This window comes from Struthio camelus, chromosome 24, assembly GCF_040807025.1.
Source record: "Struthio camelus isolate bStrCam1 chromosome 24, bStrCam1.hap1, whole genome shotgun sequence".
In the NCBI taxonomy this organism is placed as follows: Eukaryota; Metazoa; Chordata; class Aves; order Struthioniformes; family Struthionidae; genus Struthio; species Struthio camelus.
In genome coordinates, this window is record NC_090965.1 from 10,145,166 (window position 1) to 10,170,708 (window position 25,543).

Genomic DNA, 25,543 nt, shown 5'->3' on the forward strand with positions numbered 1-25,543 from the left:
CCTTTTTAATTCATAAAACAGCTGCAATCTTGCAAATACGTTCATCCATCCATTATATTTTTGTTATTAATTATTCCAGTGTGGAAAATGAGGCCCTTGTATATTTATAATTGAGAAATGTGAGGCATCTTTGTGTGGGCGTGATGAATTTGATATGAAGCAGAATCAGAGAGCACACAGTATAACAGTTAAATATTAATTATAGATTGTTGCAGCAGCTAGGAAATGCACAACGTCTCCTCCATTGTGCTAGGGATTTACGGACATGGACCAGTAAAAATATCTCATCTCTGAAATCATATACGTCTTGAGTATAGAACTTTTTAAACATCCATCTTCTAATAATTACCATATTTTAATTCAAAATATGTTTGCGCTCTGAATTTAGTTTTTTGTTTTTTTTTAATCCTGCAGATATGAATAGGAACTCATAATACCGTTTGTTTTCAAACCATAAACATCATTCTTCATTATAGAAAGTACTTAAGTTTTATATAAAATGTATATATTGAATGTTATTTTTAGAGAATGATAATGGCGTTTGAAGAACTTCGTGTGCAAGCAGAGAACACCAGACTGGAAATGTGTTTCAAATGTGAGAGTCCTGCTTACTGTATTTATGCTGCAGACATAACAATTTTGTACTTCACATATTTCATTGCATGCACTTTCAGGCCAGAGGGATAAGGTGTGCTAGAATGGTGCACTGTTAGCGCTGTGATACTTGTTTTGTGGACTGTGTCCTGGAGCATCACTGCGTGGTAATAACGTGGCCAATGCGCTTTCTAGCTGTTTATTTTAAAGGAACAGTCGCTGAATATGGTCAGCTGAATTCTGTTGCTTTAAAAAGGGAGGTACTTTAATAAGGGTATCTCTTGTCTCACATATCTCACCTGCGCTTTATCCTATTAAAATAAGTTTAAAAATTTCGTACAGTGTTGTCAGTTTTTTTGTGTCAGGCTTTATGATGCCTCAGTTTCCCTTCATTTGGGATGGGTCTCTCAAATTTCCGAGGATAGGTAAATTTACTGCAATGACTCAGGTTTCCTCATAGATGTATTCTGGTTTAAGTTTTATAGCCAATGAATTGTGCCATTAGTATCATAACTAATTTAATGAGCTTGCATGCCTGGCTTGCTTCATGCTGTCTGCCATTAGAGGACTGGGCCATTTTATTATTTTTCCACTGATGTTCCTGAGTCAGTTTTGGAACCTTATTTTTCTAATCACTAAAACTTCTAGTTTTGTTTACAAAGTATAGTCTATAGATCCGTGCTTATTTTATATAGTTGTTTTATTAAACTGATAATGCACTAGTGTATAGCTGCAGAAATTTTAATTCAGTATTTTTCTATGCTATGAGGCACCTGTTTCATTTCTGCACATGCATCTCTCAATTTCTTAAAATAATCTATCAAGTAATACATGCCATAATGGGCTAATTCTGTGGAAAACTGCAAAAAATATTTTGTCTGATAGGGTAACAATTTCAAACACGACCTCAGCAATTAATTTTTAGGAAATAAATTGTACAGCTGTACAAATATAAGTAATCTTAAAATAGAGATTGCATTTAACTTGAAGTGTATTTTAGTAGTGTATTAACTATTGATATTACTGTATCTCAAAAGTAAAAGAAGAAAAAGAAAAAGTGGACAAGTTTGAAAAAGAATACAAAATGGAAGTCAGTATGAAGGAAAAACAGGTTTGTTTTAATTCTTGAAACAAGTCTCGCAGATACTTAAACTAATATTTGAACTCTTACTTTCATGACTTACTGATGCATCAAAAGAAAATAATAATTTAAAAAGTGCTTGATTGTTTGTAAAATATTTGTATTTTGGAAGGATGGAAGTTACCATTGCCAATGGCCTTTTGTGACTGTATGTTCCTTACATGTTATTTGGAATAAAATATGAATTAGGCTGCTGTATCCTAAAGAGAGATATCTCAGTGACAGGATTTAAAAGCACCATGTAAATACTGAATCCTTATTCTGTGCTTTATACATAAGTTTGCTTGTATAAAAATGGCTTGTGCCGAAGCATAAAATTAGCAAAGCAGTCATCGGCCATTATAGTTAAAAATCACTTTGTATCTGGCAAGAAGGAAGGTGGGAGGGAGGATTGTATGTTGGACTATGGGCTGATTAGAGAGGTTTTGAGTCTGAGGTTAGAGTAGGTTTTGGGCAGTGGTAATGAGGTACCCACAATGGAAGACTAGGTAAGTAGAAGAAGCTAAATATGGTGAGAGTTGTTAATTTGTGAGCAGGGTCTCCATCTGTGTCTGTATCTGAGAAGGTCAAGAATTGTTGGTTTGTCTGAAGATCGATGTGCCATTGCGAAGAGGCAAGGAGTGTTTCAGAGCATCAGTAAATATGGAAAAAATAACAGCTGGAACTGCGTTTCAGAGTTTGATTCTGCTAACTTTAGTTATGTTCCAGTATCTTTAATCTGTTGAAACTCATGTTCTGATCTTGAACTGAAGAGCTTTTGTATCTAAAGAGTAACATGACCAATATTTGGCTAAGACCACCTTATTTAAATTGAATGACACCAGCATGAATGCTAGTCATGCATAATGAACAAACGAAGATACAAATCTGTCATCTTGTCTGGATTTCATTGTAATATTACTTCACTTTTGTTAGATTTCAGTTTTGACCATACAGAATGATGAAAAAGATGACATAATAAGAGATATCAAAACTCAGTTGCAGGAATCAAAAAGTAAGATTGCTGACTTAGAAGAAACAACAAGTAAGAATTAATCTCTACTATATTAAAATACTATTGGTTATAGAAGTACAGGAAACAGGATTGTGATAATGTTAACTTGTTACTAATCGGCAGCAGATCTTTGGGGCCCTGCAGGTCATTTTCTTGTTTCGATCAGAAATTGAGGATGTAAGATCTGGATTTTTAATGTAATCTGCTTATGTGTGAAAATATAGGCCCTTATTTCATATCAGTGGTTTTCTCTTGGGGCTTAGGCTACAGTCTGTTTTCGTATTGACATGACAGTTTCTTGGTGAGGGATTTTTTTCTCCTCTTGCTCATCAGTAAACCTGGTGTGAGCATGCTTATACCACTATAAAGTTGCCGTATACCCCATCCTTCCTTTTCCATAACAGGAGTAAGTTTTACCAGGACACTGTATAACCATGCCCATATTATGGGAATTGTTCCATTTCAGTTGGACTAGTATAATAAAAATGATAAGATATTAGATACAGTATTGTTCCTGGTTACTGGACTGAATTATGTCACATCAAATTAGTGAAGGGACTTCAACATCTAATAGCTGTTCAGTAGTCCATAAATACTAGTGTTGCGCTGCATTCAGCAAGACATATTTACGCATCTTCACCAAATCACCCCCCCAAAACATTGCAGCTTTTAAATAGAATTCTATTAAGAAAAAGGCAAAGGAGTGGCTGGGACTGGAAGTGTAACTGTTGTTGAAGGGTTCTTCTGTTCTCAGGCTGAGGCAAGTAATGAAAGCTTTTGAAGATTGCAAAGAGAAAAGATTCCTTCAGTTTTGCAAATGTATAGTCAGGTATCACTGAGGAAACTTACTTTTCATCACTAGCTTTTCAGTGCTTTTTAAGCCATTTATATTAGGCACAAAATATTTGTAGTATATGATTTAAGTATCTTTGTTCTTTAGAGCTGAAGCAAATTTCAGCATCATTATCATACAGATGAATAACTGAAAATGACTGAGGAGTGGGAAGGAAGGCGTGGGTATCATTTTTGTGCAACATACATATGAGTGGCTGCATTTCATTAAATTTCATAAATGTATGTTGTTTTACATTTCACTTACTGTTATTTAATGAGGTGAATAAGCATCTTTTTTAAACAATTTAGATGAGTAGATTATATAGCTTTAATCAGTCGTAGGAATGTATTTATCTGTAACACAGAAATGCAAGTACTTTTAGTAGACAGGTTATTTTTCTTAAATGTAAGCATATATCTTTTTGCTTAGGACATGAAGGGGAAATCTTGAAGGAATCCCAGATCAATCAGGAGCGTTTGAGGGCAGAGCTGGAAGAAGCTAAAATTTCGTTGCAAAAAACAGAGGTAGAGCTCGTTTATAATTTTCCAGTATAAATAGATTATGTGACTAATTGAATAAAGAGTTACTGATACTTCAGATATGAAACCTTAATTGTAAGTGGTTTTTACAGCACATGTTTAGAAATTATAAAATTATTTTTTAGACTCTTCAGAAGAGCTTAGAAACTGAATTGCAGACTGCAGTGAAAGCATTAATTCAGGTCACTGGAGAAAAAGAAGCACAGATGGAAGAATATAAAGAAACTAAGGCTTTGCATGCATCCGTGGTAGATGAATTTGAAACTTCTATTTCCAATTTCAAAAGTTTGCTGGAAAAAGAACAAAATAGGTAAATTGAACAGTTTATGTTCATAGAATGATTTTCTGGGTAAAATGTCAGATTACTGTGCTCTGGGAATAAAACTTAAGCTTCCTGGGTGAGCTGGGGTAACATTTATTTTTTTTGTAATCGGTAGTATCTATAGTACCTAAGTTCTTTCTATGTAAAGAATGTATAACCATTCTTCTTTTTTAATCCTTCACCTGTCTGCCTATTGAATGATTAACACTTCAAGATGGTTATGCTGTTTGACTATGTGTAGATGCAACTCTTAGCTAAATAATCTCATTTGGTACTTGAAAGTCTTTCTTAAATAACAAAATATTTAGTATTATATTCTTCCTTACCTAATAATAGTACCATTTAATACCGGTGCCTATTATTATTTCAGGTCTTCCCAAGTTAAAATAAAGTATGTATTTGTCAAAGAACCTGATAGCAACTAAAATCAACCCTTCTAAATCCAGGAACAGAACGATGTATTTTTAATAAGTTATCCAACAGAGTTTTTCAAGAAACAGTATTTTTGGGTACCTTGTGTTAAGATATCTTCTAAGTAGATGCAGGTTATGACAAATCCAAGAGCCGAAGGATATGGAGCTGAAATTTGTTTTTGGCAAACTGGTCTAAATTCAGAGAATTTAATTTGATTTTTTTATAGTTACCCTGGTTGATGCTGGTTTATGAGAACGTAAGTTTTTGGTCCCTAATTTTCATAATCCCACTTTAAAGAACTAGGTTGATGTATGTATATATTAGTTTATTTTTATGTCTGTTCTTCAGGAGTTGTAAGTGAATTTTGATACTTGTTGCAGGTAGTTATGTCATGTGCTTGTTGAAAGGCAGATGTATTTAAAATGCTTGTGGTAGGACGTTGTCTTATTGTCCTTAAACTTTCAAATCTAGTGCTGTATACCATACAGAAAAAAAATTATGATTTTCTTAGGTTGAAAAAATATGAAGATGAATTGAAACTGCTTACCTTGGAGCTCAGGAAGAAGTCTGCTGAACTAGGTAAGACTGTAGAAAAAAAGCAAATGAGCTGTTCAAGATAAAAATGTTTTTTGCTGTTTTCTGAAAATAGACCATCCCTGTGTAGTACCCATTTTAGTATCTTGTGTTGCAGCTTATGGTCCTCTGATACTGAGTATACTACTAACTCCTGAGGTTTTTTGGTGTTTTTTTTGTTTTTTTTTTTAAACAGAGCATCTCCAAATTACACTAAAAGTATTTCCAAAATCAATTGAATAGAAAAATGGCAAACTTAGTCACATTTTGTTTTTCTTCCTTTGTATTGGATCAAAAAGATAGTCATTCAGACTCAGATTTTTTATTACTTTTAGGCTAACATATTAACCTGTTCAGAATTTGTCCAGCCTGTGCTCAGTGGAAAAAAAAATTGTTCATTCCAATATTTATGTCAATTATTTCAGGAGACACAGGGACTCTTTCAGGATCTGACCTCAGGTCTTTCATTCCTTTAAATATTGTTTTGCTATCTTATGATTTCTAGTTATGCACTCCTTAGTCCCAAAATCAAGAGATCTACCTTTAGCACTGTTATCCCAGTGCGGTAGATGTCTCTAAATATCTCTAGTCCCTAGATAATAGATGAGAAATATGGTTTGCTGTCTTTATAGGTATTGAGGGTACTTAAAGGTAAAACTACTCAAAGGTTACTGCTAATGCTTCTGTGGAACAAGATGAGATGAGACCGGTGATACTTCTAGAGCAAAAATGAGTCTGGTGTCCACTACTTGTGAAAAACACCAGTAGTGTGAATGTGCGTGTAGAAAACACATTTCAAATTTACTTGCTAATAAATAGGTTTCTTCTTCAGCATATTCATATGAACATCTTCAGTAGTCCAACTTTTTCTGGAAAAATGCATAAGCATGAATACTCTGAGACTAGTCCTTTGTAAACATTCTTACAATCCACAACTTGAAACCACGTTTGCGGAAAATATAATAGACTCTGAATTTTAAGATGAACAGTTAGCTTCTCTTCAGATATGTGTTCACCAGTGCCTTTCTGAATAATTTTTTCAATTCAGTATTTAGATTAAGTCATAATTTAGGTTAAAATTTAGCTTTGAGATTTCTGAACTTAATCCAATGAGTCTTAAATTGGGTACTGCGAAGGGACAAATGCTTTATACTGGCTGATAAATATGTAAAATTATTTCTGTTCAATAAAATTTACGTTGCATGTGCTGTAGAAGAGATGACTAAATTAAAGTGTGACCAAGAAATGCAACTTGAAGAGCTGTCAGAAACACTGGTAAATATTGTTCCTTTAACTAGTCTCATGGCACTTACTTGTCATATGAAGCCTCTCTCACGTTATAAGTAGCTTAAATGCCCTTTCTAATCTGCCATATTGTTGCTACTACACTTTCTCGCCTGTCTTTTAGACTATTTCAGTCTTTTTTTTGAAGGACCTGATTCTTTCCACTGTTTTGCTTGTTTTGTTTTGTTTTTCCTTGTCTTAAGATTCCTCGCCATTTGCTACTTGTTTCGCACTTGTTCAAATACCACTCCCTCTGTGTATAAAGATTTCCTACTTTTAGTTATGCCTAGTACTCATTCTCTTTCCTCATGTTCCTTATGTTTTTTAGTGATGAACATAAGCTCTAATCTTGTGAATACCAAGTGTATGACATTTAAAGCTAAATTATCAATAAATTTTTGAACAATAGAGATAATTTCATTACTGGATAGCTTTCTTCATACTAGCCCTCTACTAGGGCTAGTAGTAAAGGCTTATTTTGTAATGACTTTATTTTGCTGTCTAAAGGATAACCAAGCTTATGACATCATGCTGGAAAGGCAGTGGAATTTGTGGGAAGGTTATATATAACAAAATGGGTGATCTAATAAACAATGTCTCATAAATTTCCTACTTCACAGATATGTTGTGATTATTTTGCTGTTTGTGAGGTGTTAATTATGGTGAGGTGTCCTTCATACTGCAGTGTGTACTATCTAAAGAATGGGACCCACTGAATTGATACGCATCCCCTTATAGGAAAGATATACAAGTCTGAGCCTGCAGAAAGATCTCATGGGCTACAATACCATGTTTCGCGTACTCCCTACTCTGGGGGTGTTCTTTTCTCCTTATCCCAGAAGTTTCCTGAGGCAAGCAGCTTTGAGCTCTGTGAACCCTACTAAATCTTGACACAGGCCCTTTTTCTGTTACAGCCGTCTGAGTTATATGAAGTATACTTTTATTACAGGATGATGTTATGATCTTAAATTTACTAGTCTAACAAGAATAGAGGCAATAAATAGGCAGTTTTCTAAACCGAGTTTCATTAATGTTCTTAAATAGGAAAAAGTTCAAGGACTTTTAGTGAAGAAGAAACATCTTGAGACTACTATTGAAAAATTGCAGGAGAGAGAAAAAGAAATGACAAATATTCTCCAAGTGAGAGAGGTCTGAATAAAGGGTGATTGTAACGTTTTTATAATTTGTTAAGTTACACGTTTTTGCTTGAATATGAGAACATACGAAGTGTCTTACTGAGTCTGGCCAGTGGTCTATCCAGTGCAGCACTGCACTCCTGACAAAGCAGTAGAAGATGCTATGTAGTATAAGAGCCTACAAGCCTGGCCATTGTCTATGGTCCATTCCCCTTACATTCCTACAATCAGTGTATTAAGGATGTTAGAGGATACATCCCTTCCTATTCTGTTTATTACCAGTTAATGGACTTGTTCATGTTCTCATCTGTTGTTGAACCTCCTGATACTATTTGCCTTTATAGCCTTCCATGATAAGAAATTCCAGAAGTTCATTATCCGCTGTGCTTAAAAAGTAAACACACACGTGTGCACATGTGCCTGTTCGCACATGCATGCGCGCGCGCACACACACACACACACACACACACACATTGTCTCTTTTAAATCAACTGCCTGCTAGTGCATGTGATATCACTGTATCACTAGTGATTCAGACAAAATAGTATTTAAAGCATTTACATATTATAAACTACATTACAGTAAAAGGCTTACCTGTTCTTGTAATGGCAGCAGATTTCTGAGGGAAGAGTTTTGCATCATGGTTCAGCATGCATCCAAAATGTGTGCTTATACTATCATATAGTACTGGAATGCTCTGTGTGTGTGTGGTTTTTTTTTTAACATGTAAGTAACACAAAAGCTTACCATTTCTAGAGCAACAATATCTCTATTTAAATAGCCAGAGAAAGGTAACTTTGTCAGTACTTTTGCAGACTAGTTATTTGGACTATACAACAGGGGGACACATTTAACATTCATGTCGGAATTTAGTATCTCACACTTCTGCATTACACTAGAGAGATGTAAAGATGCAGTCTGGCTAATTTATGGCGTGTCTGTGGTTTTATCTTGAAGCTTTGTATTGTCTGTTCCTTTCTGGCAGCTTTCATGAATTGTGATTTACATATGTACACTCAACACTTTTTCTTCTGCAGGAGGAAATACATGATTTGAAAGTACAGCTGACTGGTACAGTTGAAAACAAAGACGCTTATCTAAAACAGCTTATGACACTGAATGCAGATCTTGAACAAGAGACGTACGTATGATCTTTTCTGAAAATTTTGGATTCGTTTAATATATTTTTGTATTACATAGAAATTACTTTAATATATAATGAAATGATCTATAATTTTCTAAAAATTGTGAACTTTAGCACATGGTATGACAGCCTACATATATTTACATTTATAAAATACATTCTTTATGCCTACATATATTTACATTTATAAAGTACATTCTTTATATGTATGTAATTGTTCCCTATCTCTGCGACTTGGATGCATTAACACCAAGAGAAAGTATTTCTAAATGTTGACACTGCTTTGAGCTGGATGCTGGACTAGGTCCCCTCCAGCAACCATTATATGAAAGTTGCTTCTTGTTTTCTTTCCTCCTCCTCCCAGAGCCTCTTCACATCACTATTACTCTGTACTAAGTTTCCTGCAAAGCTTGAATTTATAGATACAGGCCTGGACTTACTTCAGTGTGAAGTAGCATTTTTGTAAGAGTTAAATTGAACTTAAAAGGAAATTTAGAAATACATGTTCTTTTTTTTTTCTCTGACCATATATTTTAAATTAGACTAAGGAATGAGCAACTAAGAATGGATTTCAATAAGCTTTTATCAGAAAAAGAACAAATAGCACAGGAGAAAAGCAATATAGCTGCAGAACTCAAGAAATTGCAAGAAGGTCATGAGGCAAGTTGTAAACTTTTATATGTTTTTGGAGGACAACATTCAATTTAAAATAAAAATCATATGGCATATTGCAAACTGCTTTTTGTGTTTAAAATACAAAAGGAAGTGCAGTTACCCTTGTAAATTAGGCTGAGATGCTGCTTAAGCTGTTACTTTGAGTTTTAATTGTTTTACTTATGTGTGCCTTTATTTAGGATAATAGAAAAAATGAAGAAAATACAAAGAAGTTGTTAGAAAATCTGGAAGAAGCAAATGGCCAGTTAAGGCAAGTAAAAATAAATATTAAAGGGCAATATTATTTAAAGAAATAGTCTCAGTTCCTTCACTGTTACTGTTAGTGTTGTGCTTATATGCTGTTTTCTGTGATTTTTAGTAATGCTTTTTTTAGATTATCTTAGTTATGAAGAAAATAAAAAGCAAATAGAAGTTATGGGTTAAATATGGAAAAAATTAAACTGATTAAATGTTACCCTTTGAAGTAGTGTTTGTCTCACCCCACCCACATTAATGAGCAGCCTTCCATATTTCATAGATATTTACAATCTTACAGATTAGAATATATTTTACTCAAGACATGGGAATATTTTTCCATACTTAATATCTGTCCTGTAATTTTTTTTTTTTATACTTATCAATCACTCTTGCATCTTTTCAGTGAATTGCTTATGAAGCTGTCAGGAATATTAAGTTGTAGGTAACCGAGCAGCTTTTTAAAGAAACTAAAATATGGATTTTCTTAGCAGTAGTGAAAGAAATCTGAAGTTTTTAAATATTTACTAATACTCGCTAATTTGGCATTTAGAAATGAAGTAGAGTCTTTGAAGGAGAAGATGGCAAAGAAGGGTGAAGAGATTAAAAGTAAACTGGATGAAAGTGAAGAAAATGTATGACACGTAATGTGGTTTATCATATAAAAATACAACATTACCTATAGGCCTCAGTATAAATGTAAAACTTTTATTATTTCCTGCAAATCCCTACCTAGAGGTGCAATCTTTTAGAGAGATTTTTCTCCTTTTAGTGGCATTACCAATTAAATCAACATAAGTACACATGCTGAGCCCTTTCATTTTAAAAGACAGGGACTTCACTAGGATATTTACTCTTTACATGGAGGCTTATGAATACAGATTTGTTATATATTTTTTTTCTTTCCCCTGTACCATTTAGAGATGGATGGGATAGGGGTTAGCTTTCAATATATAATATGAGTTTCAGTATAACTATGTTCAAATATTTTTATTTTCTTACTGTATTTTCACACAGATCTTTAGCATCACACTGGATTTCAACATTTTACTGTAAAATTAAATTTGAAGAAGATACTCAGGGCATGGAATGATTGCTTAGTTCTTTTTTACGAATAAAAATAAAACAGATAAATTTAATTCTCGTTTTTGAGGGAACTATGCTTTGAAATCATAATATGGTAATTAATAGCAGTTTTGCCATTATACTTTTTTCTTCTTTAAGAGAGTACAAAGATTCTGGTAATACTTTGAGTAGATTTAAAAACAATTATAATTTCAGACTAGAAGTATTGAAAATGAAATTTCAAGAAAGGAAAAGCAGTTGAAGATTCTAGAAAATAAGGTATAGATATTCTTTTTTTCATGGACAGTAGAGAACTTCAGTATTTCAAATAAGATTTTTTTTGAGTTGTGTTTTGTTTTTGTTTTTGCCAAACTCTAAAACTGCTGACAAACTGTTTCACTACTATTAGTCTTGGTGATGTTGGGCTAGCAAAATTCTCATAGTATTTTGTAGTTAAAACCCTAATAATTGTAAAATCTTAGCATGTATTTCAGTCCCACTGGAATTAATGGAACTTGTGCACATTTGCAACTTAATGGAATTTCCAAACTTTTTTAAGTTCAGCTTTAAGTTTACAAACTTAATTAATTTACAAATTAATCTAACTTGTGCAATGTGCATGTTTAAGCACTTTGACAGCAATATCTAATACATTGGGTCATTTTTTAGCAATTAATTAATGTTTGAAATATCTCTTTTAGTTGAATAATGTAAAGAAACAGATGGAAAATAAAAGCAGATGTATTGAAGAGCTGCAACAGGAGGTAGGCAAAGTTTTAAAAAGTCACAAATCCATAAAACGTACAAGTATTTTGTGGTTACTGTTACTATTCAACAATTGTGATGTGTGATGAATTTAGATGTAGTTATGTAATTTATAGTGTTTTTTTTTTTTTTTAATAATCTAACCTCTGAGCAAATTAAAGAATAGCCTTTGGAATTATTTGATTTGTAAAATTATCCCTTCTTTTATAAACTGCAATTATAGACATGTTATCTCTAATGAACTTTTATCATTTTTATTTGGCACATGATATTATCAATATATTTGAAATAATGATCCGTCTCAGTTACCAATAGTAGAAAAGAAGTGTACATTAGGACAAACTCTAAATAACTAATGTAGAAATGTCTGTTTGGGGTTTTTTTTGATGACCTCTGCACATTTCCTGTCAGCAGCATTTGCCCCACTGTAGAAAAAATAGCCATCTGCTTGGAATCAGTATATCATTACATCAGTTATTCCTTTATAGTATAGCACAGGAGTAAATTTATGTTCTGTGTAAGCTACATAGTACAAGAGCCGGGGGTACCACGCATCTTGGATTTTTCTTCCTATCCTGCACCTTCCTTCTTTATTCTCTGTTGTCATCCACAGGGAGCCTTTCATAAGACATGAAGCATAAAGAACAGTATTATTAAAGTAGCTGAGCACTCTTTTACTTGGAGAATTGATCCAGAACCTGAACAATTAAACAACACACCTGCACAATTAAACAACAAAAAGAGTTATTTGCTTGCTGAAAACTGGAATTTTTGAGGATTCCAACCTGCTTTATGCAGTTGAATCATTACATAATTCTATTAACTTATTAAAATTTAGTGTTTATTTTATTTTCATAGAATAAAGTGCTGAAAAAGAAAATTGCTGCAGAAAGCAAGAAAACAAGTATTTATGAGGGAAAGGTAGGTTTAAATCACTTCATGTAGCAGATAAGGGTAAAACACAAAGACTGAATGTATTTCTTAAGTCTCAGGAATTAATGATATTGTGTGTTAAGTACACACTTAATTTTTTATGGCGCTGGGACACAGCATTCAACATTGACAAGAATGTGCTCATAATTTCTGGGAGACGCTTCTGTTTTTAATCATTGGACATCATATTTCAAGGAATTCTGTTCCTCATAAGTGCCTTTCTTTTTTAGTTGGTAGTATACCGAAGGTATACATTATTCATTTTAGGTAGTTTGTATTCTGCTCTGCATTGGTAAGTCCCTGATGAATACTGTGTCCGATTTTGGGTATTGCACTTCAAGAAAGATGTAGACTTTTTTGTTTCTCATTCATATGAGAAACTTAAAAGAAAAATTATAATCAACGTACATTCTTGTTAGGAAAACATGCTCATAAAAGGTTTTAAATCTTAAGTAGATTGACAAGAATGGAAATAAAATCTCTATCTGTAAATTTTTTTTAAGAATACACAGCACTTAGGGTGACTGATTAGGAACAGAGAGTGGGTAAGAGACCTTGTGAGTTTTTTTTCTGGATGTATTTTCTTAACTTTCTACACAGGTCTATGTTTGGGAACATTTGCCATGCAAAAATATTAGAAGGTGCTGACATCAAAGGTTTTAATTTGGCTCATCGTAAAAATACAGCTCAGGAGCGACATGTAAATCCCAAGTAGGATTTATTCCTATAAAGTTGTCTTCTGAAGCTTCCAGACCTGTTTTCATGTTTAATTCCCTCAGTTTAGTAGTAAAAGGAAAAAACAATCAAGGATGGACTTGCTTAGTTGGTTGAAATTGTATTGAATGACAGTAGAATAAAGCAAACAATGCAAATCAAATATTTCTGTTTGGTAGTCTGCTGGAGGCATGGTAAAATATAGTACAGAGTGCCAGCAGTGCATATTTTCCCCACGCTCTTCCTATTTATTTCATATCAAATTCTTGTTAATATTAGCAGCTGAAAGGACTTCCCCATTTTTAGAATTAAATAAAATTCTGAAAATAAACTATTTATAGAGAAACTGTTTCTCCATTTCTTAAGTTAAACAAGTTTTAATTATAGACATATTACACTAATGCTGCTGCTAAGGCTGCTAAGGCTCAGTTATGCTTCATTTTCTGATCTTGCATTCCATGACAGTCATACTAAAGGGACTTTCGTACAAAAGGTAAGATACTGTCAGATTGCTATTAGATGATTCCTTTATATCGAAATGGTTCTTTTGTGGTTAACCAGCGCTAGGGCTTCTTTATTGACTGGGATGCACAAAACTGGTGTGGGCTGTCTTTTCTGTTGTGCTGCTTCTGTAGTTGCCATGAGTGTTTTCTAATTCACTTCAGACAAAAGTTCAGCTCCTCATGAGAAAACCTGAATGTTAAATAGGAAACAGTGCCGTCACATACCTGAAAAGTAGTGTGATTCTGCTCTAAAGTAAGATTTAAAAAAAGGCACGTTTATTCCTGAACAACTAACAGCAATCATTCTGCATTCTCAAAAGGTGAATAAATTACAGTTAGAGATAGAAAATATGAACAAGCAACATAAGGAAACAGTTGACATCTATCAAAAAGAAATTGAAGCAAAAAAGCTAACTGAAGATAAACTTCTTGAAGAGGTCAGAGTTGTTAAATTTTACTGCAATTTTTTTTGATGTATGATAACTTATCAAATGCTTGATATATTTTATGAGGCTGTATAGGCCAGACTCTTTCCACGTGTGTTTAGCAGTCTTGCAGACATGGTTGGAACTTACTGTGTATGCCTGAGAGGAAAGCTTTACAACACTGCCTTCTTAAGTTGAAATATTTATGCATGTCTTTAAAGATAAGAACCTAGCTAAAAAACCTTTTTCAGGATACTGTCCACAGAAATTCTATTCTTGGTTATAAATATACCTTAAGCAAATAAGATTATAACTTTCCTAATATTCGTATTGTCATTCCCACAATTTTTGATGGTAACGTCAAAAAATGTTAGGGCAGAGTGCTTGAATTACCACTCAGTTACTCCTTACTGCTTGTGGTTCAACCTTGCACTTGTCTGCCACAGAAGACTGGATGTACTTTCAATCTAGGTTTTACTTGCCCATCTTAACAAAATGTGTAAAAGATGCAGGATTGGAAAAGGATCTTTCAAGCAAATGAAGACTACGTAAGAAGACCTGTACATTGCACCCACTGGGGAGGGAAAAAATGAAACTAAGATTTTGTTAGCGTGTTATTCTTGTTTGTTCATGAATTAGGAGAAACTTATTACTAACAGGTAGAAAAGATGAGGTTACTGGCTGATGAAGCAACAGTAACACAGAAAGAAACTGATATTCGATGTCAACACAAGATTGCTGAAATGGTAGCACTTATGGAAAAGCATAAGGTAGGAGATTTTACTGATTTCTGTGATTTGTAGTGTGCGATACTGTGATAAATAACAACTTTTCAAAACCAGAGTATTACAAATTGGAAAATGAAATTTCATAATAAAGACCTAAGTCTAGGAAAGTGAATTTTAATGCATGCTTGACTTTTCAACAACTGAAAATAAATTCATCCTCAGATTTTGAAAAAAGAAGTCTGCTGGCAGATAAATTCTATTGATCTACATTTTTAGGAATCACAGTATGATGTTAACTAGTAGCATTGTAGGTCCTCTAATAATGCTTTAGGGGAGATGTGGTGGTGGCAGTGGTCTTCTGAAGTTGTCTTAAAGGCTGTGTTTTTCAAGGTGTTATGTTTGGCCTGAATAAAGGAATATATATGTTTGTACTTGCTAGGATTTGTTTATATTCGGGCTTCTTTTGATACTATCCTCAGGCAGTATTCTTCAGTGTTAGTTTGGGCAGGTTTCTATGAGGACTCCTTAGTGACCTTAGGCAATTTAACTTAATGTATTTTAATTGACTCAATTTACTATTCTGTTTTGCAGTAGATCTAGCAGATACCATTAGGAAAAATAATATGGCTAACTTCTTTTTGCTTGAACACTTATCACTGCCTGGAGATAAAGCATTCTCTGTCACCCCACAAAATAACACTGCTTGTACATTTCCTGTTGTGCACTATGTGCAGAGGTCTAAATGTTTATTCATAGTGCTTTCTGAAGCTCTGAAGTAGTTCTATTTGAAAAAATGAGTGATGTTTTAAGATTAAATATACCTATAACTATAACATTTAGTCAAATACCTTTTTTGTTTCTTAACACAGCACCAATATGACAAAATGGTTGAAGAAAAAGATACAGAATTAAAACTTTTTAAGATAAAAGAGCATGAGCAGTCATCAGAAAAGAGATCCTTGGTGAGATATACACTTCAGCAATGAGTAATCTAATGTAGGGGCTGCTCTCCTGCTCTGTCCTGACAGAGTAATATAATATAAATATTATATTAGAATTCTTCCTGTTTAATGCTTATTGGGTTTTTTTTAAGCATTTACTTTAGTGAGAGTGAACAGTAGTGAAGATCAACTGACTAATTTCCATATACTATATTTACTTACTGATTTTAATGTGTGTTAAAATATCAGATGTTTCTAAAAATGAAGAAAGATGCTGTGCTTTTCTGTCTTCCTTTCCTGATGGTGCACATGTTCTAACCATACCACCTGGTTAAGTAACTTTTGTATTAGTTTCCTTTCTTTCCCCCTTCTAACAAGTATTAAAAGTTCATTTGTTGAACAGTTCTGGTCAGGTAACTGTTTCTTAGTATCATTTGAGCTCTTCTTAAAAAAACAAACTAAAACAAAACTTCCAAGCCAGAGTTGCATTTGTTGTTTTTGCCTTTTCCTTTCTGGGAGGCTTAGCTTTGAGAAAAGTTCTAAGAGCAAACATACTCTCAAGACTCTCTAAAAGGGTAGTTCTACAATTTCTACCTAAAAGTCAGTATCCTTCTGACATTTCCCTTCACAGAAGTTGAATTATTCTGAAAATGAATTGTAAGCATTGTAATCTAAGGATTAAGTCCTAACTTTATGGATAAGTTAGCTGTATTTAACAGATGGAATTTTGTTTATGTTTATAATGAATACTCCTAATTAGTGTTTTATTAGGTCTGCTTTCTTTTTTCCAGGTTAAGAATAGTTAACCTTCCATTATCTAATTGTTTTTAGGAAAGTGAGTTATCGTGTCTGAAGAGTGAACTGTCATCCCTTAAGGAACAGCTTAAAGCAGAAATTGAAGAGAAGGTATTTTTTTTTAATGTAGCACTGTGTGTGACGTGCTTGGCCTAGTCTTATGAACTACAATAATAGCAGTTGTGAAATGTATCTTTGATATACAGTGTTCTCTAATTATGCTGAGCATATGTTCAACAGCTAAATTCAAGTAAAATAATTACTACCAATGGCATAACTCTTTTTTTAGGAGAATCTTGCAAAAGAACCCCCCAAAAATACAGTTCCTGAAAAAGAAAAGAAACACAAGGTAGTTTTAATTTTGTTATTAATTAATGTTAGAATTTGATGACATTTGTATGTATGCAGCTTGATTGATGTTTCATGATAGATGATGTACACTGGACAAAAGACATCCATTTGCTCTTAATTTAAGCCTTTTTTTAATTTTAGAAAATACAGACTCACTTTTCTGAGACTTCTAAACCTCATTTGGATCTGGACTCTGCATCTGTCAATTCAAAAAAAAATTTGTCTCCAAATTATATTCCTATAAAAGTCAACATAATGGAAAATAAAGAAATATCTCCTTCAGTATCTGCAAAAAGTACCTTGTGCAGTCCATCATTAAAGGTTTGTAACTGGTAATATGGTAATTAATTGTTCTTGTTTTATTTTTTTTGACTGTATTTTTTAATTCTCTAGGGACACTTTATTTTTCTTTGTGATAAATAGGGATTTAAAAGGTAGATAGCCACAAGAAAATATGCATTCTTCAGTGATATTAAAAAAGTTTGTGAAAAGGCTCCAACACTGTTCAATTTTTCTTGCTCAGTTACTTCATTTATCTTCACAAATTGGTAAAATGGGACCAATAATACCTGTTTTAGAGGGACTGTGAATTTAATAAAGTCCACATGTGATGTTTATATCTGAACAAAAGAATAACTGTCATTTTTGTTTTATCCTTTCTAAAAACTTAATGTTGCAAACAGACTTTTATTTTTTAAATTCCGTTGCAATGTTTCTGATAAGTTTAACTTCTAGCAAAAAAAAAAAAAATCTTATTCTTGATATGGCTGTCAGTGGCTTCCTGGAAGCTTCTTCCTGCAGGTTTGGTTATGCTCTGTTTGTAGTGACTACAGTTCAGAACAAGAACTGAATATATGCACATGAGATAAAAGAGCATAGGTAGAGTGTGCCATAAAACTTAGTTCTTCTGGGACTTCCTGTTCTTTTTTCGTTATTTGACAATACAAAAATGATATATTGTATTTTTTGCTTTTGTCTGGATCTTTGCTTCATATTTCAAAGGGGAAGGTGATAGTTCTCCAACATCTCTTTAGTGTCTGCCTGGGTACTCGGTCTGTATATTGAGTTATAGGTTTGGTTTTACGTTCTAGAAGCACCACTGAAAATGGAATTTTAAATATAGTCTTTTTTTTTTTTTTCCCTAGACATATGTTATAAAGACTCCCCCATTAAGTAAGCTGCAAAGTGAAAGCACAAATCTGCCTTCAGAAGGGTGCATGAGGAAAAAGCAAAAAGTGCTTCTACAGCTGGATACTCAGTCAGATAGCTCTGAGCATAGTGACCTCCTGGTAAAAACAGAAACAAATAGCGTGCTTAGCGATTTGTTATGTACGCTGCTATATCTAAGAATGTATGTAAGAAGTGAGATTCTGTATACAAGACAAAATGAGTGTATTTTTATTTCATTAGCTCTTTCTGGAATAACGTTTACATGTACTAAATTAGTAACTATATCAAAAATAAAATACTACTCTGTAAAAATATAAATTCATTTTTATAATGAATTTTTACATTGTTTTTGTTGAACTGTTCAGGCTTCATAATAATATTTTAACTTTTTTCATACTCTAGTATTTCTAAGGGGAAATAAAAGAGATTTTTGAATATTGTGTGATTAAATAACTTTTTTTTTTAATTTAAGAGCATAGTCTCAGAGGAAGAAGTCTTTAAAAAATTATACAAAGATTATCCTCAAGCTTCACAATTATCTGCTATGACACCAAAAAAGGTATCGTAGCTTTTCTTCAAATCAAACTGAACGGTTAATCAAATTTATTACAGAAATTAATGGATGGTTTTATATGTCTTCTTAGAAACCAGCAGCGTCAAACCTAAAAACTCCAGGCTCTGCACTGAAACTTACAAGTATGAGAAAAATGCGAGAGGCTGGATGGACTGCAGTTTCTAAAATGGACAGGAAACGAAAAATGAAAGAAGCTGAAAAACTCTTTACTTAAAATTAAAAAATGACTAATCTTCTAACATTATTTGATTAGTACAACATAGAATTATTATTCTTTCAGGGTTAGTACACTGTTTTATTTTTCTGTCCTATTCAATATGTATTCAGTACTTTAATTAATTTCCTTCATATCCATAATATTGATACCTAACTACATCAACATGCAGAGCATTTTCTGCATTTCACTCCCTATGCTATAAGAAGCCTGGAGACAAAAATTAGCTCACTCTTTAATTTTGAAATGAGTATAACTACAAAGAAAACTGCTTTGAAAAGGAAAGATATTTTGTCTGGTGTTGCAAATACTGATTTTGAAGAAATTCAGTTTTGTTCTTTTGAATTTACTCTCATTTTAAAATTATAATTCACACAAGGATATTATTTAATGAATTAAATGCTGAAGCTTTAAAAATGAACTTTTATTTGAAGTTGTCTTGCTTTTGGTTCATTTTACATGTTCTGCTAGAACTATCTTATCCTTTTATGTTACTTTGTTTTCAGTAGCCACTACTTCAGTATGTTAAAACAGTTTTGAAATGCTTAAAGTTGTATTTTTAATAAAGTTACGTAGGTTTAAAAACAGTTCAGCTTCACAAGGAATGTTATGCGTACTTATATTTTCAGATTGTAAACACAATTTTACGATTCATTAAATGGTTCATCTGAAATGTGAAGTGTGGGACTAATGTTGCTTTATGTATTAGAGCATAGATCTAAATGGCCAGACATCCATCCTAAGGACTAACAGCTTCTGCCATGTAAGTGTAAAAATAACTTAGAACTAAATAGATTCCGGTATTAATCCTTGCTTAAGCTTGCCATGCTTAAGCTTGGTTTCTCAACAACAAAAAAAAACTTGCTTCAGTCCCTAAAGATAACAAGAAGACTACAGGTACATCTATCTGAAAGTATTAAGAAAAATCAAAATCCTAGCTTCATCTGAAGTGGGTAGCAAAACTTAAGTGTTTCATTGTTTCGGTTTAGCAATTCTACATAGGCTAGTAGTTTGGGTTTCTTAACGCCTTATCTGTTGAACAGTGATGTTAATAATGTTTTTTTTATTGTATGTAACTGATAAAGATAACTTTCCAAAGGTCTTAAAAAATATACTATTTTTTTTCTCTGTATTTTGTAAATGGAATGTATTGTGCAGGTGAACTTTCTGACAAGTTAAAATGACTTTTCTTACTGGAGAGTTGTTTGATACATATGCGGAATGTTAAGTTTTTATAATATTTCTGTTTAAATAGCGTAAATCAGACCAAAGGAAAGAAGAAAGGAGCTGCTTGTAACACACACGTTCCAGATGTCTGCTCTTTCCAAGAAAGATTATTTTACCCTAAGTACCATTAAAAAATCCCTTTAAACCTCTCCTGAATATCTTGATTATTGTTTTTAAAACCATGTGCACAGAATGTCATTCAGAATCCCTTATTTTTCGTTTTAGTTTGGGATGTTACTTACTAATTTCTCTTTGGTTACTTTGCAGCAAAAACACACCTGCGAAACACAACATATGTGTTCAGTCTCATTTATTTTAAAAGGGATTGGTGTTTTATACAAGGTCTAAACACCTGCCTGTGATCGTTATTTCATTTCAAGACAGCCTATTCCTAATTTTGACTGTCGCTACTGTTGACATCTTCAACAGATAGATAGGCTAGTGACTGAGAAATCAAAAATAAAATTTCAGGTTGTTTCTGAGTATAATAAAACTACTACTTAGTCTTCTCAGCTGTGGATCACATATAAATCCATAAACTATAATTTTGCAGTTAAGGTTCAAAATCCACATCAAGCCTAGCCTACGCATTCATAATTTTGCTAATTCCATAATGTGAGATATTTGAATGACTTCATGCAAAAATACAGTTTAAACCACTGCTCACTGAGACTTTTCATGAGAAACACATATTTTCGTTGGTATAAGTAAGCGTGATTTCCAGCATAGCAGTATATGTACAGTATCTGACATTATATTAAAAAAAATGTCAAGAGACTTAAGCAGGGGTAATCAGAAATGCTACGTAAGTGTTAATGTTAAAACTATCGTAAGAAATTTCTGCATGTCATAATGTTTAGAATCTTGTGGTAATTAAAATGTCTTGAAGGTGGAGAAAAGTCCTTTTTCCACATGAACAGGTAAATATTCAAGTCTGTACTGCCCACATCTAGACTCAAATGGTAAATAATCAGTTTGAACTTCATTATTTTCCAGTACTGTCACGTCAGGGTTGTAAATCTGGGGTGCATCTTATAGTCCTCCTGATATCACCAGTGTGTCATCTGGTGTATTATATAAATCATCTGCAAAATTACAAATATACCATTATTACTATTATATGAAAAATTACAGGAAACAATCATCTAGAAAGGATGTAAAATCATATTTGCCTCATACTCTGCATGTTTCTGCAAGTAGACTATATAGACTAAATACAAATGAAAATAAAACCAATTATTTTAGGCATTCATCTAGTTTACATAGGAAAAGCAAATGAAAATTAATGAATGCATGTGCTTTGGCTTGTGAATCCTTCAGGTAGCATGCACGTCAAAAAATAAAAATTGAATAAAAATTGAAATTACCAGCTATCAGCTATTCATAGTAGTGAATATTGATGCTTTTACATGTGGAATTTTATTAAAGTTTTAAAAGCTAAATTTTCATGGTATTCATGGTATTTGATATTGGCTAGTTCAAGTTACTACAATTTTTTAATATGTGTGTACTATCTATTATATATTTATTGATTTCATATATATACACACACACTTTATCATTAACAATATTAGCAAGATAAGCTTATTTCTAGCTGACTTTTTCTCAAAGTTTTAAAATATATATTAACCTATGCCAGCAAATATCAATGAAACAATATTTCAATTTTTTTCATTAATACCATTTTGAGAAATATTTCTGTTTTGACTATTTCCAGTGAAATAAATGTTTCACACATTTCTTTTTCCTCTGAGTTTTTACTTTCCAATCTGTTTTAAAGAGGTATGAAATATTAAATGTCCCATTAGTAAGGATATAATTGATAATGATTGTGCAGATATCAATTTATAACTTATTTCCGTGGAGGAGTACTTTCCCTCAAGCCCAGGATCTACAGCAGCTTCCGTAGAGGATGTCTCTTATTTCTGCAGTTCATACAAAGTCTGCATAGCATTCCATTTACATTCTTTTGAGCAGCAGTGCCCTTCCAGAAGCATCCTGGAATTTTGCTGCATTTAGCAGAGCAGACCTACTGTCAGTCTTGGCTTGAAATACTCCAAGACCTAACCTCCAGGTACCCTGTGAATATGTGCAAAGTCTGGCAGTGTGCTGCAGGTTCTGTCTGAGAAGTTACTGCGTTTCAGTGCTCTATTAAGCAGAATCAGAAAATGGTTCTGTCTCATGCATGTTATACACTTGGAAATGTAGGTTTGTCTTCATAGAATATGTCATTTTAAAAAGTTGGGTCAACCTGTTTCAGGAGAGTTCTCATTCAGTTGATGATGTGAATACTGGGCAATTCTTTTCCCGTACTTGTTATGAATGTATATAATAATCACTAGAAGAGTAAAGGTGAGGCTGCTGAAACTAATAGCCAGAATGGTCTTGGAAGTCCATAGATGAGCTTCTCCTGCTAAAGTAAAATTATTTGGGGGGGAAAAAAAGTGTATAAAGCTAGAAAGACAGCAAAATTCAGCCTTTAGATTTTAATATAATGGCATAGAAATCTTTTGTCAACACAAATTTAAAAGGACAGTCTGAAAATCTAGTACTCAGAACCCCTTTAATATTCTAGCTACTGTATTTTGCCTTAGCAACAATACTGAATGATACTTCCAACAGTTTCTTCTTATCATATAGATGAATTTTTAAAGGTTTGATTTGAGTTTGCGTTTTCATTAAAGATATGTGTCTGGGTCAAACGCACGCATGCACGCATGCACATGGTCAACACAGAACTGGCTTTCCTACTTTTTGCTAATTACTGCTTAGAACTCTAAAGGAGCTGAGGAACTGTAGCACGTATAGCTAACGGGAAGTTTGCTAATACCTGGTTACCTTAAATTACAGATAACATTTGGAAATGGTCGTGTATATTATTGTTTTCCCTCGTTATGTTGCTAAGACAGTTCTCCAATTCCTTTTCTGTCAAATTTTTCAAAAAGCATTGGCAATACTCTGGCCTACTATTTATGCTCCCTTTCTTCCTCTCATCTTGATTTACCCTTTGTTTAATTGTATGTTTCTCTAGTACTTCAAATATTTTCCTTTTTTTTTTTCCAAGGAAGCTGGTGTCAATCCTGCTCTCATCTCTTCAACCCTCCAACAGAATGGTATGTACTGGTCATGATATTCAATTTTTCACTTGAGCTGTTTCACTTGAGCTCAGTATTGCAAGAAAAATTAAAAAAGTAGTTAGGCTTTGTGAGCTGCTTCAAGGATCTGTAGGTCTGAATATGCGAACTAGTAGTGAAAGTAAACTTGATTTTTATACAGCCATCAAGTTCTTGACAGAGTTGGACCTCTGTATTCAGGCTTCAACTAAAATAAACAAGTCTGGCCTCAGCAATTTAAGGGAATGCTGCTGTAATACCTAATGATACCTACCTGGAGCCTGGGTTGTACAATTTGGAGTTAGAGCTTCACGGGTGATTGTTGGTATGGTTGTGAAAAGCTGATCAGCTGCTTCCAGCATTTCTGATGTTGTTTGATTTATAGTTCTAGTAGATGATAAAAAATTACGTGGTAGAGTCGCAACAGATTTGAATCTTGTGATATCTGAAGACTTGTTAGTGTTTGAGCTTGGATGGTGAATGGTGTTTGATGCAACATGTGCCACATATGATGTGGTTATTAAAGGAGAGTTACTGCCGCTATCCATTCTGAGCCTTGTATTCTGGCTGATAGTTGCACCCTGCGTTGTGGTTTGATGGACTTTATCTGAAATACTGGATGCTATAACAGCTTCAGGAGACATTTTTTTTCCAACCTACTCTGTGTGTTTGTTTGCATGGTCTCATTTGTAAGGGAGACATAATCTATGGCCTGAACAATGTACGTTGCCACAAGGTAGCAAGTTAAAAGAATTGGAAAATGCTTAAGTTGTATTCCATCCATTATAATGTCTGTCTTTTCCCATCCAGCAGCAGGTTTATTTGTCTGTGTTGAATCCATTCTCTCCTCTTTGTCTGAAATGCCTTGGGAAGAAATAATAATTTCCTTTGAATGCACTTATTGGATAACTTTAGTAGTCTGTGGTCTCTACATTTTAAAATGTACAGTATTAAAAAAGAGCTGATTCAATTTAAATACATAGCTTGGACATGTGTTTAATGCCCAATCTCAAATTTCTGATGCAGATATGTGTTTTTTAATTGAAAATTAATTTTTCTACATGGTATGCAATAACTTTTTTAGTATACTTGTTTGCTACAACTGCCTAAAATGAACATGGAAGAGGGGAAAGCCTAAAAAGTTTAGGAAAATTTAATTCTAAGACCGAGAAAGACAAATAATGAACACTTGCCTATTCTAGTGTTTATCTTAGATCTCTCTTAAAATATTTTAATGTCAAATCAGTATAGTTTGTCCCTCATGGCTTTATTAAGCATAGGAAATTTCAAAATTATTACCTTGTTGTTATTTCATTAGTATAGAGTATTTGGGAGTTTACTCAAATGTTGACTTTTATTAGTGAATATTCCAGCCACTGTTATTACCGAATCCTGTTATTTAATGTTTGTATTGGGTAATACTGAGAGATACAGCAACAGAGACTCCTCCTACCTTGTGTTAACACCATATAAAGAAAGGCCAGTCCCCAGCAAGTGGTCCAAAGAACATACCTCTTCAGTCTATTTTGTTTGTTGTTAAATGCACTGTGTATTGTAGAAGTAGGGTTTTTAATTAGGTACTGTATCAGTTATGAAATAGAGTTAACTAGAATTGTTACAAAACCTGATACAGCATTACAGACATTTTAAATCAGACCAAGAGGTTATTCTGACAAGTAAAGAAATTCCACATTGTATATCTTAAGAAAAAAAGAACGTAAACATTGCCAGAACTTTAAACTGCAGTACAGGCTTACCACATTCAGTCACTTCCGGGTACATTGTAACTGTGACTCTGCACTACTGAGCTAGTTACTTCCAAATGCTATTAAACATTTTTTGTTTAGAAACCGCAAGAGTAGAGAGTGCAAAATAGAATACAGAAAGTAAGAACAAATCTTAAGAAAATGACACTTTTAGAACTCACCAAGGCTGACAAATGCAGTAGTATATGGACTTGCAGGTAGTACAGAGTAACAGATCCAATGTCTTAGCATGTTCCTGTTTATTCAGACTCTGGAATACAGTCCCTGGAGGGCTGGGTGAAACACAGGAGTGTCTCTATGGTAACCAGTGAAGTTGCACTGGAGTTAAGAGATTAGTCAGAATAACCATGCTAGGGTTGAGCTCACTTGTTTGA

The 25,543-nt window shown here is 33.3% G+C and overlaps 1 protein-coding gene and 1 long non-coding RNA gene across 2 annotated transcripts in view; one reads left to right on the forward strand and one right to left on the reverse strand.

The window, feature by feature from the left end:
* The window catches only part of SYCP1 (synaptonemal complex protein 1), a 25,666-nt gene extending 6,603 nt beyond the window's left edge, over positions 1-19,063 (forward strand). The window contains exons 8-31 of the mRNA XM_068918356.1: positions 526-595; positions 1,632-1,705; positions 2,651-2,759; positions 3,994-4,088; positions 4,229-4,413; positions 5,351-5,418; positions 6,626-6,687; positions 7,741-7,845; positions 8,870-8,973; positions 9,519-9,636; positions 9,831-9,901; positions 10,439-10,520; positions 11,167-11,229; positions 11,652-11,714; positions 12,574-12,636; positions 14,186-14,302; positions 14,950-15,060; positions 15,888-15,980; positions 16,791-16,865; positions 17,044-17,103; positions 17,247-17,426; positions 18,251-18,394; positions 18,748-18,834; positions 18,920-19,063. Coding sequence (XP_068774457.1) covers positions 526-595; positions 1,632-1,705; positions 2,651-2,759; positions 3,994-4,088; positions 4,229-4,413; positions 5,351-5,418; positions 6,626-6,687; positions 7,741-7,845; positions 8,870-8,973; positions 9,519-9,636; positions 9,831-9,901; positions 10,439-10,520; positions 11,167-11,229; positions 11,652-11,714; positions 12,574-12,636; positions 14,186-14,302; positions 14,950-15,060; positions 15,888-15,980; positions 16,791-16,865; positions 17,044-17,103; positions 17,247-17,426; positions 18,251-18,394; positions 18,748-18,834; positions 18,920-19,063 — 2,343 coding nt within the window. The remainder of the gene's footprint in view (positions 1-525; positions 596-1,631; positions 1,706-2,650; positions 2,760-3,993; positions 4,089-4,228; positions 4,414-5,350; positions 5,419-6,625; positions 6,688-7,740; positions 7,846-8,869; positions 8,974-9,518; positions 9,637-9,830; positions 9,902-10,438; positions 10,521-11,166; positions 11,230-11,651; positions 11,715-12,573; positions 12,637-14,185; positions 14,303-14,949; positions 15,061-15,887; positions 15,981-16,790; positions 16,866-17,043; positions 17,104-17,246; positions 17,427-18,250; positions 18,395-18,747; positions 18,835-18,919) is intronic.
* Positions 19,064-19,467: 404 nt separating this feature from the next.
* LOC104142284 (uncharacterized) lies at positions 19,468-25,498 on the reverse strand. Its single transcript, XR_693686.2, has 3 exons — positions 25,331-25,498; positions 23,678-24,267; positions 19,468-21,375 (listed from the first exon to the last, which is right to left on the reverse strand). It is a non-coding gene; the product is annotated as an uncharacterized lncRNA (long non-coding RNA).
* Positions 25,499-25,543: the final 45 nt, after the last annotated feature.